The 13,068-nt window shown below is 41.7% G+C and overlaps 1 protein-coding gene across 4 annotated transcripts in view; it reads left to right on the forward strand.

Annotated features, from left to right (window-relative positions):
* LOC117468280 (protein bicaudal D homolog 1-like) overlaps positions 1–12,617 on the forward strand; it is a 35,304-nt gene extending 22,687 nt beyond the window's left edge. For 3 of the 4 annotated variants that reach the window (XM_034112306.2, XM_034112308.2, XM_034112309.2), the window contains exons 6-11: positions 63–575; positions 659–837; positions 1,421–1,802; positions 1,906–2,100; positions 3,139–3,290; positions 4,008–6,405. In XM_034112306.2, the coding sequence (XP_033968197.1) occupies positions 63–575; positions 659–837; positions 1,421–1,802; positions 1,906–2,100; positions 3,139–3,290; positions 4,008–5,028 (2,442 nt within the window). In that variant the 3' untranslated portion in view covers positions 5,029–6,405. Of the gene's footprint in view, positions 1–62; positions 576–658; positions 838–1,420; positions 1,803–1,905; positions 2,101–3,138; positions 3,291–4,007; positions 6,406–9,609; positions 9,694–11,732 lie in introns of those variants that run through there. The other variant, XM_034112310.2, reaches the window with a different exon arrangement.
* Positions 12,618–13,068: the final 451 nt, after the last annotated feature.

Here is a 13,068-nt window from a genome sequence, read left to right on the forward strand (position 1 = left end):
GGAAACTTCTGAAATAAAACATATGCTGTGCTTCTTCCTAATCTTGCTGCTGCCCCCTTCAGGTTGAACGTGAGAATGTCTCCCTGATGACCAGTCTGCAGGAGTCCCAGAGTCAGCTTCAACACACCCAGGCTGCCCTGACCGAGCAGCATGAGAAGTCCCTCCGCCTGAACCAAAGAGTCACTGTCCTCCGCCGCCTGAATCGCAGGGCCCGCCTACACCATGAAGCCCCTGCTTGTGCCCCCTCTCAGCTCCACCCTGAGGCCCTGGTGGAGCTGGACAGAGATGAAGAGGAGGCTGAAGAGGAAGGAGGGACTGAGGAGGATCGGAGTGAGACACTAAACAAAAGTCAGGTATTTTCTTACCAGACGCCAGGACTGGAGATTCTGCAGTGCAAGTACCGTGTGGCTGTGACAGAGGTGGTGGAGCTCAAGGCGGAGGTGAAATGTCTCCGTGATCGACTGGCTCAGGGTGTGGAAGTGGCAGCGGAGGAGAAGCCAAGGCGAAACAGTCTGCAGAAGCTGGACAGGCAGGTCAACACGTTGGAGAAGAACTGCCGGGAGGGACGTGAGAAGGTAACCACCTCGTACTGATGGTGTCTGTTTGACTAGAATGACAGATAGCTACAGAGGTTTCATTCCTTCTCCCCTTTCCTCAGATTTCCAGCCTGGAGTTGGAGTTGCAGGCAGCTCAGTCAGCAGCCAGCGAGAGTCGGGGTGCGTTGAACGCAGCTCAAGATGAGTTGGTGATTCTCAGTGAGGAGCTCGCCCAGCTCTACCACCACGTCTGTCTGTGCAACAACGAGACGCCCAACCGTATCGTGCTGGACTACTACAGGTCTGACTGCTGTCTTATTGGTCGAACATATGCAGCATCAAGGAGTGAAGCGAAAGTTATTAAATCAAGGCCCAATATAAACCTTGCATTTACGGGAGGGCCACTTGTTACATCTTGTAGCCCATTCCAGCCTTGTGCAGGTCTACGGTCTTGTCCCTGAGGTCCTTAGACAGCTCTTTAGTCTTGCCCATGGTGGAGAGGTTGGAATCTGATTGATTGATTCTGTAGACAGGTGTCTTTTATACAGGTAACACAGTTGATATTATAAGTACTTTGTTAAAGGAAAAGGACTTATTTAACCGTTCTGTCGGAGCCAGAATTCTTGTTGCTTGCAAAGCGATCAAATACTTTCCCACAGTTAAATACAAATCCATTTTTATCTTTTATATAATGTCAATTTCTGGATTTTGATATTCTTACTCTCACTGTTAAAATAAACCTACCATTACAATTATAGTCTGTTTGTATCTTTGTAAGTGGGCAAACTTACAAAATCTGCATTTATAATTATGAATCTACACAGTGAAGTTTCATAGGTAAAACAAACTAAATCTCGCTTTCTTTCTTTCTTTCTTTCTTTCAGACAAGGCAGAGGGCTCCGGGGCCTCAGTGCCACTCTTAAAGCCATGTCTGCTGACAACAGCAAAGTTCTCCTCACACCACGCCTCGCCAGGCGGCTGGCGGCTGTCGCTTCATCCACCCTGACTCCCGGGGAGTCGCGTAGCCCCTCACAGTCTCCATCCAAGGAGCCTTTATCTAGGGAAGGTGGCGGGGAGAAGGAAAAGGGGGGCCTCCTGGAGCCACCTGAGCAGAGCCTGCCGCCCTGCACACCTCCAACCCGCTCACCTAGCATCAGTGCCTCTTCATCAAGTTCCTCATCATCCTCGCCTGCCCTGGAGCCAGCTAGTGAGCTGCGCAGGGAACCCATGAACATATACAACCTCAACGCCATCATCAAAGACCAGGTAGAACAGTGTTCTCATTTCGTTGTCTCCTTACTTTTTCTCTACTCTCTTCAACCTTTCTTCTATGAATCTTACCTCCTCTTGTCCTCATCTCCTCCCCCAGGTGAAGCACCTGCAGCGGGCAGTAGACACGTCTCTGCAGCTGTCCAGACAGAGAGCTGCAGCCAGAGAGCTGGCGCCTCTGATGGACAAGGACAAGGAGGTCTGCATGGAGGAGATCCTGAAGCTCAAGTCTTTGCTCAGCACCAAGAGAGAGCAGATCGCCACCCTCAGACTGGTACTCAGGGCCAACAAACAGGTGAGACATGTGTGACTACGGAATGTGAAAAATGTGAAAAAAGAAGCACCACATTTGTGTGACTACTGCTAGAACCTATGCACCTATGATCAGAATATGACTTGGAAAGCAAAAATGTTTTCCTTAAAACCTGCACTAGGAACAAAAACATAGGCATCTAGTGATGCTACAAAATAATGTTAATACCAAGCTATAGACATACAATGTTAAAACATGTGTTACTGAAGTCTTGTTAATTGAAGCGAGTTATGTAAGCGTTTCCCATGATAAAATGAACACACAAGGTCTTTACTTGCAGCTGTCTTGATTATGATGCTCAGCTCACAGGTCAAAATTCCTACCTAAAGACATAATGCTAAATGAAGGTTGCATGCCCCAAAACATTGCGATTAAGTGATTTGTTCTTTATTTCTATGCATCTACAACCGAAGCCAAGGATTTTGACATTTGCCTTATACAAGAAAGGAACATCCAAGATGTATTTTATCAGTTTAAAAAAGCAGTGTTAGGTATAAAACGCCTTTAGGAGATGAGTTCAGCAGATTATAGTCCGTTTACTGGCCTTCCATGCCCATCAACCAATAAGGTTGAATGAGGACATGGCTGTCCTAAACCTTTCTGCTAATGCTATTAGCTTATATTTCTTGTTTTATATGATTTCTCAGATCAGTGATTGAATACAGAGGAAATCAAGCTAATCGTACATACCATACATACAATACAACAGAAGTACTGTACCAATATGGATTCACACAGAGTGCAAACTATAAAAACAATTACACTAGCACAATGATTCATCCTGTACACGTTTTATGAGTCATTTCCTGTACTAAAATCTGTTGTTGTTAGCAGTAACTGCATTATGCATTGCTATTTGGGCGTGGCACTTTTAAAAGAAGTACGTTTTTTGTTCTATGTATAAAGATATTGACATGGTCTAGTCTTCCTATGGTTCAATGTGATGGTGGGAAGTAGAAACGGAGGTTAGGAAAGGGAAATCATAACATGAGAATTTATGATGTGTGTGTGTTTACCCAGACGGCTGAAGGGGCTCTGTCCAACTTGAAGAGTAAGTATGAGGCGGAGAAAACCATGGTTAGGGACACCATGACGAGGCTGAGGAACGAGCTGAAGGCCTTGAAGGAAGATGCCGCCACTTTCTCATCTCTGCGCGCCATGTTTGCCACCAGGTCAGAGACGAAACAGAACAAGTCAACAACTCAAAAGTAGATTAACCATCTCAGATAAATGTGAAGAATTTTACTTGCAATGATGAAGCCACAGAGCAAGTCCCCATTAACTGAGTGACCAGAAAATGATTAATTCTGCATTAGTTATATGGTAAGGACTGCTCCAGTAATATTAGAGTTATCACAAATCGCTCTTTTTTCTCATATCAGTTCTTTAGGATCTCAGTGTACCAACTTGTGTAAACGACATTTTCTCTCAATCCAACAAAAAAAACGTTTTAATCTTAGAAAAGGGTTGACTAATAAGATTAATAAAACGAGAGGGTAACTATAAAGCTACGGCTAACCACTGGCTAGCTTAGCTTAGTTTAGCACTGATACTGAAAGTAGTTGACAATTTGAAGGTATCAAATGTGCCTACCAGCACATATAACTGTGTGTTTGTACAGTATGTAGATAGATAGATAGATCTTTATTTGTCATTGTACAACGAAATTACAATAGACTCAAGGTGCCAACACGCAACAACAAGACAATATAAAAACAACAAGACAATATAAAAACAACAAGACACTATAAAAACAATAAAAACAATAAATGGGACATAAAAAAGGGAATATGTGAAGCGTATTCCCAATTTTGTGGCCTCTTTTCCCGCCTGTTTGTGTTTGCTCCCTCTGAACCGTGTTCAACCTGCTAACACCCTGCTGTCTTCAGGTGCGATGAGTATGTTACCCAGCTGGATGACATGCAGATGCAGCTGGCTGCGGCGGAGGATGAGAAGAAGACTTTGAACTCCCTCCTGCGCATGGCTATCCAGCAGAAACTGGCCCTCACCCAGCGCCTGGAGGATTTGGCTTTCGATCAAGAGCAGACCCACCAAACCCGCGGGGGGCGGCTGCACCGCATCAAGACCAGCACCCCCAAAGTAAGTCCCTCGGCCTCTTCTTCGGCATCCAACCTAGCCCAAGGCTCCACTTCCGCTATGACCCCTGTCAGACCTTCCCTTTCCAACCTTCTTAGCTCTACGTCAATTCTCCCTGATGACCCCACTCTGCGCCTTAGTCCATCTGTGGTCAGTGCGGCACTTGCCTCAGCTCTCACCTCCCCCACATCACATTTTCACACTTGCAGTCCGTCATCACCGGCCGGCGCCTCATTGGTTAGCCCTCTAGCGCCAGAGAGCCCCCCGTGTCTGGGGGCCCCCTCCTTTCCCTCGCCGCGGACCCCGCCCTCAACCTCTCTGAAGCTGGCTCACTCCCAGTGGACCATGGGGGTGCGGACGTTTGTGGTTGACTCCCACAGTATCAGTGTCAACATCACCCCCAATCTGTCCCATAGTCCGGGCCCCTCCAGACACATCACCCCAGACTCTTTTAGCTCTTCCCCATCCACCACAACAACCAGGCCCACCCAACCAGGATCGGGCCCCTCTTCCCCCTACCGCTCGCCTATTTTGGGGCTCAGGCGCTCCACATGGAGCCCCTCACCCCGAACTCGGCCGTTGTCCAGCCTGACGCGCTCTTCTGTCCTCTACGCTCCTTCCTCACCCTCCCCTTACTCTTCCTCTCACTCCCCATCTCCCAGCTATTCCTCTGCCTACTACGGCTCTTCTTCTTCTGTTTTCACCCCCTCTCGCTCCTACCTCGCCTCTGGCACCACCAACTCCTACGGCCACTCCACCAGCTACACGCCCCTCTACCCAAGACACTACAGTTCTTACCGGCCCCGGCACTAACCCCTTAATAAATCCTTTGAGCCTTTTGAAGGCTTCTCGACTAGACTCCTTATTGACATTAAAAAACTGCAACTCCCATCATCCTTCTCTTTCTGTCACCTGAGAGAATGGGCGCTCACAGAGAGGAGGACAAAGTGGTTTCCCGTTTCCCCGTTCCTTTTTTCCTGTGCCTAAGCTTTGGCCAATGGGTTCTGAATGTTCAGTGACTTTGCTCAGGGATTTGACAAATGGAGCACAAGAGGCCCCACCTTCCTTCTATTACGAGACTGCTGATTGGTCCACAGGAGGACTTTAATAGAGACTTTTTATAATGAGAGTTTTTAGGCATCAAGTTCTTCAGATTGAAGTGACACATGCATGATTTAAGGGCAGAGACATTCAGACACTGACTGGACATTTGGAGGACACTTTCATGAGTTTGAATGAAGGCCATGACATATTGAATAGCGTCCTCTATATTCAATATAATATTCACCGAGTCGGTATACACAAACACTGTAAACCACATGTCTTTTAAGCAAGCATTCTCCTTGGATGCCCAACGATTCAGTATGATTCAAACAAATGAAGTTGCAAGTGAACGCCACCAATCAAAGGAAAAAGTGTTTACACCAGTTACAAATGGCCACACTTAAAGGTCTGTTGTCGTTTTTAGAGTTAGAAAATGTATCGTACGCAGCACCCCTGAAAGCCAACGATGTAACAAAAAATGTGTTTGAAGCATAATGACTCCTTGAGTGTTCCCAGCTTTGACCTCACTTTACAATCTCTCTTTCACAAAAACACATATACACACTTGTATGATGACAGTTGTGGACAAGGCTTGATGGACTAGTCGTTGATACATGTTTGTCATGGTGGGCATTGCTTTCTAAGTGCACCTCAATGAGTATTCTTTATTTCTTGTCCATCTCTAGCACCACCAAGTGGTTTGTTCTTATATAGCCATGTACTCAGCTATGCATGTTCACGTTTGGATGCTCTTACTGTAGGCTTCCTCCCCCTTCCAATAAAAAACTAACGGATAGAGGTGCAGGCTGTATGGAAGGTCATGGCAGGGAAGAAGTTACAAGATGGAGGAAGGAGAGCACTCAAACATGGCATAAGACCAGTCAGCCTAATATCTTCTCATGGTACAGAAACACATTTTGACTTGGAGTTAGGTATGGGAAGTTTCTCAAGAAGCTGATGTTCTCTTCACCTCGTTTTTTTTGTTTAACTTGCCTTAAGTTTATGACGAATTAAAAAGGTACTTCTAATGTTACTCTTTCCAAAAACATCACACTAATGTTCTCCAACATTGCACTAGGGCAGGTCGATTATGGCAAAAATCATAATCTCGATTATGTGGGTCAATAATTGATATCACGATTATTAAAAACTCTTATCCATTTACTTTGAAAACATCCATTTATTGCAAAAAAAATGTTGTAACAGTATGTTTTTAACAGTTGATTACCCTGAACGTTAAGTATAATTCAACTGAAAAACCAATAAAAAAAAAGAAAATCGTTTTTTTCTTTAAATAATAAAAAAAAAAAAAAATCGTTTTATTTCGATTATGTTCTTTTCATAATCGTTGCAAGCCAAAATCGTAATTGCGATTAATTGAGCAGCCCTACATTGCACCAATAAGTTCCCAAGCAAGACGTAAATCCCAACCTACTACATCAGTTAGGATTCGAGCATTAATGTATTTTTGAGTAACCATAACCTGAAAGGGGAATTGAATCAACAAGTAATTTAATGTCAATTGATTCAAAGTATTTCCACACACCAAATTATTTTGTATCTTTATGACATGACTATTATGACTCCCCATCATGGCTGACTTAGAGTTATACTAGTAAACTCACAATGTAGCACCGTTATGCCTCTGAGGCCATCTGCAGAGGTTCAGTGACACAGAATGAATGTATTCAGGATTAAGTCTTGGTAACGGCACTGCACCAAACTCAGGGAACGTGACACACCTTGTACAACCTATAATGAGTCAACAACCAAACCAGAATGACTACAAAACATATGATGTTGTTAACTAGTCTAGTTAAAGGTGTTTTACATCTTACCTAGTCTGGCAAGAAGATTGTTATTCATTGTATCTCTTTGTCCAGTACAGAGACCGTTCTGGGGTTTGTGGATTCACAATTGAGGTTCCCTTTGACCTGAGTTGACGGCAATTCATTTCCTAAAAGTATTTTTGTTGTACTTTTAACTGCTGGCTAACATATGTGAGGCATATGAGTTTAGCACACATGATACCGTATTCCCTGTGTCTGTGTGTGCCTTACAAAACCGATTATACAGCACCTACACAGTGTAGCCTAATAACAAATGACTGTCTGAAACCAAAACCTTTTTAAAGTGCTTCCTTTATTTATTTTTTCCTGCAGGCTTAAATGCTGTCTTTTTGTGTATTTATTTTTGGCCTGGATTACTTTTAATGGGGTTGGATAATGACTCATCAAAGTCAGATAATGCTTGTAACTGTCAGAAGATTTTTTCTTTCTGGGTCTGAGAATACAGATTCCTGCCTTTCACTTTTCTGCAATGTACACCTTGCTTTTCCCACCCTTAGAATCACTGCAAACCTTGATTGTCACTTTTTTTTTTCTAGATCTAGTAATTAAGACTATCACAGTTGTCTGTTGAACACTGACTCTTTGAACACTGTAAATGGATGCATCCTCTTGCCTTTAACATACACATTTTTGATATGCAAAAGGGGGAAAACACTAATTTGACAGGCACCTTTGTTTTCAAGATTTCTGATTGGCTCCTTTGAAAGTTGTATTTGCCGTGGTAGGCCCATATCTTGCCTGTATTGTATGTTAAACCATTAAAGCTCTATGTCTGCGATCATATTTCTTAATGAGTTGATGGCATTTAAGCAAAAACAACTATTTGCATTAATGTACTGCTTTTTCATCACTGACGTTGTGAAAGATATGTCAAATGTTTTAGACACACAGTGTTGGATTGTTCGTTCACATCCCTGTATGATCTTTACTGCACTCGAGCTGATCCATTTCTTTGAAGTAGTTAAAACCCTAACAAAACATGCTTGTTTAGAGCAAGCAGAATGTTTCTCTTGAACCACTTATCCAAACACTCAACACAACACTTCCTTTGATCCTGAGCAGTACACACAAAAGATAACAACTGGGATTGACCCTAACCCTAAAGGTTTTTATGATTTTAAATGATGAAAAGTATTGAATATTTATTATGGTACTTATCCAACTAATTATACCAAATAACGTACATAAAGCACCATATTCACTTGAAAAATGTGTTACTCAATCATATACTACAATGTCAATGTATTGTTATCGTACATTTACCGGACAGAGGTTAAAGGGATTTCAAAGTGGACTCTAATAGAAGGAACAATAGCGGTGTGTGGGTGTAATATGTATTTTGATTACGGTATAAAAAGGAAACCAGTTTGATCTCCTCTCTGTGATACCCTTTCTCTGTCTAAACACACACAACGTACACAAAGACATCTCCCTGTTCTACGCCAACATACCAATTTCAATCAAGTGAACGTTAACATTTCAATAACTGCTTTGAGCTTACTGGGTGTTCTTAAAGGCACTAACTTTATTTCAGTGAAATGGAAAGAGTTTTTCCCATACAGGCAAAGCAACAGAGCTAGTCTTCAGATCAAAATTAACTTATTGACTGGGTTGGACTTTAATGGCCCAAGATTAAACTTATTCTGTCACTTATTATCTTTAGAAATGGAAAGAGCCGGTGCTAACCACCCAAGAAAACTTTTGATACTAACTTTGTTGGCCTGCAGAAACTGAAGCAGTGCTCAAAAAGTTTTGCATCAATGGAGGAAAAATGAGTTTCATGTGTTAAGATGTGGTTGGATTTGGGGCCATGAGAGCTTTACAAAACGTAAAATGTATATATGAAAATTGAAGTCTAATTACCTGGACTTCATTTATTTAACGCTTTTACAACTGAGTTCAGCTTTCACACACACATCCATACAAAACACGTTCTCACACACTCATTCACAGTTGGCTAGGCCATTGGGAGCAATTTGGGTTTAGTATCTTGCCAAAGGACACTTGGATCTACAGTAGTTCTCTTCACCATTGGCAATAGTCCTCCTCAGTCAAGTACTATAACACACTGTCAACTGGTTTAGCAGTTTAATTATTTTAATAGGTCCAATACAACCAGACGGCTAAATGTAATACAACTTAAAGTGTCCGATGTCTGTTTACTTTCTGACCACTTTCAATGATACATAACAGGTATTTTAAAGCCTTATATTTACTGTAAATATCTACATAATTACATTGTGTCTTATATTTTGTGAGTTTGTAATTATGGGTTCAAGAGCATACAGTAAAAAAAAGAAAAGAAAGAAAGAAAAACAACTAGATTTGAATTTGAATCAGATCAAATCAGAATGTGATATTCAAATGGTCTTAATATGTGGGTAAGTGTTAGGTCCATGATTTCCCTCCCTTTGGAAAAGCCTTTATGATCCCGCATGATGATATCAGTTAATAAGGCGTGTTTGTGCCGTATCTATCTAACAGTGTCAGTCTCTTACAGATCGTCAGTAGGCTTCTGCCACAGTGCCGTTCCTCGTACCCCCCCCACAGCTGAGGGTTTGAGCCTCCTCAGCTCCTTTCACAGGTAAAAGCAACCTCACAGTCACACAGCAGTTTTGGATAAAGGGAAAACATGGATGTTAATCAATAATGTCAATTTGTAAAGGCATTTGTGTTCCCTAGAAGCACACGGCAGCTCCTTTGGCAACAAAACAAGGACAAATACATTTAACATTACACTTCGATCACCAAAGGCAATGTATTCAAGACCTTTCAGCGTTATTTTGGGTTAAGCTCCATTTGGGCTTTTACGATTGACTGGTAAACAAAAGAATGCTTCAGTCTAATCTATTAGTTATAGAACCCTGAATCTGTTAATACGCAGCATAGGTCTGTCTATTCTTCTATTACCTTCCTAAAATAAGGGCTGTTGTTAATACAAGCTGACAAGACTTTCTTTTACGACATAATATACATCAGTAAATACCCCACTCTGCATTATCCAAAGCTTGTGAGTGTCATAGAAAACGGTGGTTAGCTAGGTGGCTAAATCAAGGCAAGGCAAGGTAGGAAAGTTTATTTATATAGCACCTTTCAACACAAGGCAATTCAAAGTGCTTTACAAAAATGAAAGACATTAAGAAAATGGCATTTAAAATCAGTCATTAAAAAGAAAAGCTAATAAAATAAACATTACAAGAAAAAATACATGGATACAAATTACAGTGCAGTCTAAGATACAAATAGTTCAATTAAAAGCAGCGACAAAAAGAAAAGTCTTCAGCCTGGATTTGAAAGTAGTCAGAGTTGCAGCGGACCTGCAGGTTTCTGGGAGTTTGTTCCAGATATTTGGAGCATAATAACTGAACGCTGCTTTACCATGTTTAGTTCTGACTCTGGGGACAGAAAGCTGACCAGTCCCTGAAGACCTGAGAGATCTGGATGGTTCATAATTTAGCAGGAGGTCAGAAATGTATTTTGGGCCTAAACCATTCAATGCTTTATTAACCAGCAGCAGTATTTTGAAATATATTCTTTGACACACAGGAAGCCAGTGTAAAGACTTCAGAACAGGAGTGATGTGATCCACTTTCTTAGTGTTAATGAGGACTCGAGCAGCGGCGTTCTGAATCAGCTGCAGCTTTCTAATAGATTTTTTAGTGAGACCTGTGAAGACACCATTACAGTAGTCCAGTCTACTGAAGATAAAAGCATGGACAAGTTTTTCCAAATCCTGCTGTGACATTAGTCTTTTAATCCTAGATATGTTCTTTAGGTGATAGTAGGCTGATTTAGTAACTGATTTAATGTGACTGTTGAAACTCAGGTCAGAGTCCATGACTACACCTAGATGTCTGGCTTTATCTGTTGTTTTGAACATTGCAGACTGAAGCTCAGCGCTAACTTTTATACGTTCTGCCTTGGCTCCAAAAACCATTACCTCAGTTTTATCTTTGTTTAATTGGAGAAAGTTCTGACATATCCAGTCATTGATTTGTTCAATGCACTTACTCAGTGTTTGAATTGGAGCATAGTCTCCTGGTGAAATTGTTACGTAAATGTGTGTGTCATCTGCATAGCTATGGTAACTTATTTTGTTGTTCTTCATTATCTGAGCCAGTGGTAGCATGTAGATGTTAAAGAGAAGAGGCCCCAAGATGGAGCCTTGAGGAACCCCACATGTCATATTTGTCAACTCAGATGTGTATTTACCTATAGAAACAAAGTTGTTTCTGTCCTTTAAGTAGGATTCAAACCAATTTAGAACTGTTTCCGAAAGTCCCACCCAAATCAGACTAAATTAAACACTCCAAACATTAGCCACCTTTAGCTTAGAGCTGGTGACGTGAACTCATGCGAACATCATGTAGTTAATTATTGCATTCATGGTTCAACTATTAAAAAAGTGGTGTTAATATGTGGAGAATGTATTGCCTGCAATATTCCAAAATAGAAAAATCCCATTGCTTTTGATCAAGTGAGCCCTTGCAATGGTAACTTCCTCGTCGTCCTACAAAAACAAAAAACACTGCACCACTCTTTTAGGGTCTATGCACAGAATGGAATCCTATGTTTTACATTAAATGTCATCCATGATCTCTACTTCTCGCTCTCTTGTTCTAGTGCGTGGACCCTCTTGGATCACTGACCCAGGGTCCGCCCACCATGAGTGCCTACTGTCAGGATCCCTCTGCTGCCTCTGGGTCCTCCGTCTCTGTATTGCACAACATCTGACCCCTGATCTGTGACACTGTTTGTCCAAAACACTCGGCCAACAATCTTTCTAGAGGACCTTGCCCAGCTTAAAAAAAACATCCCACGATGCCTCTTTTGGGAGTGCCTGGCTCACATTGTTTTTATGAAGCAGAAATATCCCTTGCTACTGCCAGTAATGAACATACTGACTTTTGCTCGAACTGCTGTTCTTTTCTTTCCACAATCAATTCCTCTATAATGTGTCGCCTGCAGTGTTTACTATGTGTGTCATCATATCTGTGTATAAAACACTACGGCACCATACAAATATGTTCACCCTTGTTTGCATTTGATAACGCATGCGCAGCTAGAGGTTCTCCCTTCGATGCTTCAGAATGTTCTGCTGATATATGTAAAGCACTATTCTGCATTTTCATGTTTTTCCCCCATTTCATTCATGTATAATTCCTACACAAGTCTGCAAGGAAAAAACCCTTAAGGATAAGCACAAACCAAAGCAAAGCATTCCTAAAACGTGTTTTGTGTGACTGTTAACATCATATCAAAAGCTGCAAAAAGCTGAGAGTATGTCAGTGTTCAACATGTCCTTTTTGTGTCATTGACAATGCTTGGATGTAACGTGAGACTTTAAGTCACAAAGAAAAGGGACATTTGATTGTTTTGTTTCCCTCTGATGTCACAAGACTGAAAATGCACATGTGAAGAAGACATGTATCGGCATTAATAAGCAATATTGTTGTAATGTGTTTGTTTTTATGACATTTTCCCTATAGCCTGCCTTTTAAATCAGAAATAAACCACTCATACACATTTCTTTCCTTCCTGTTCTGTAGTCAAAGACTGTTTCAGGGGAGTTGGTGATATCGTCACTGTGTTACTGAAGGTCACCTATTATGCAAAATCCACTTTTTCATGTCTTTTCTACATAAACATGTGTCCCCTCTGTGTAAAGAGATTCTGAAAGTTTCAGGAAAAAGGATTCGCTGAAAATGAGCTGATCAGACTTTGGCCACTTTATGATGTCATAACGATTTTTTGGCTTGTGTAACCATTAGCCAATCACCAACCAATGCTGACAGGGACTACCAGTTATTTTGTTAACAGTTCTTCTTTAAATCACAATCAAGGACAAAGGTTGCAGCAACAGCTCCGTTTCATTTTCATCGCCAGAACGTCATTTTCTGTTTCACCTGTGTTCAACTACATACATTATCCACTTACCAACAAGTCTGCAGTTCAACCC

The sequence above is a fragment of the Pseudochaenichthys georgianus genome, chromosome 23, assembly GCF_902827115.2.
Source record: "Pseudochaenichthys georgianus chromosome 23, fPseGeo1.2, whole genome shotgun sequence".
NCBI classification, from domain to species: Eukaryota; Metazoa; Chordata; class Actinopteri; order Perciformes; family Channichthyidae; genus Pseudochaenichthys; species Pseudochaenichthys georgianus.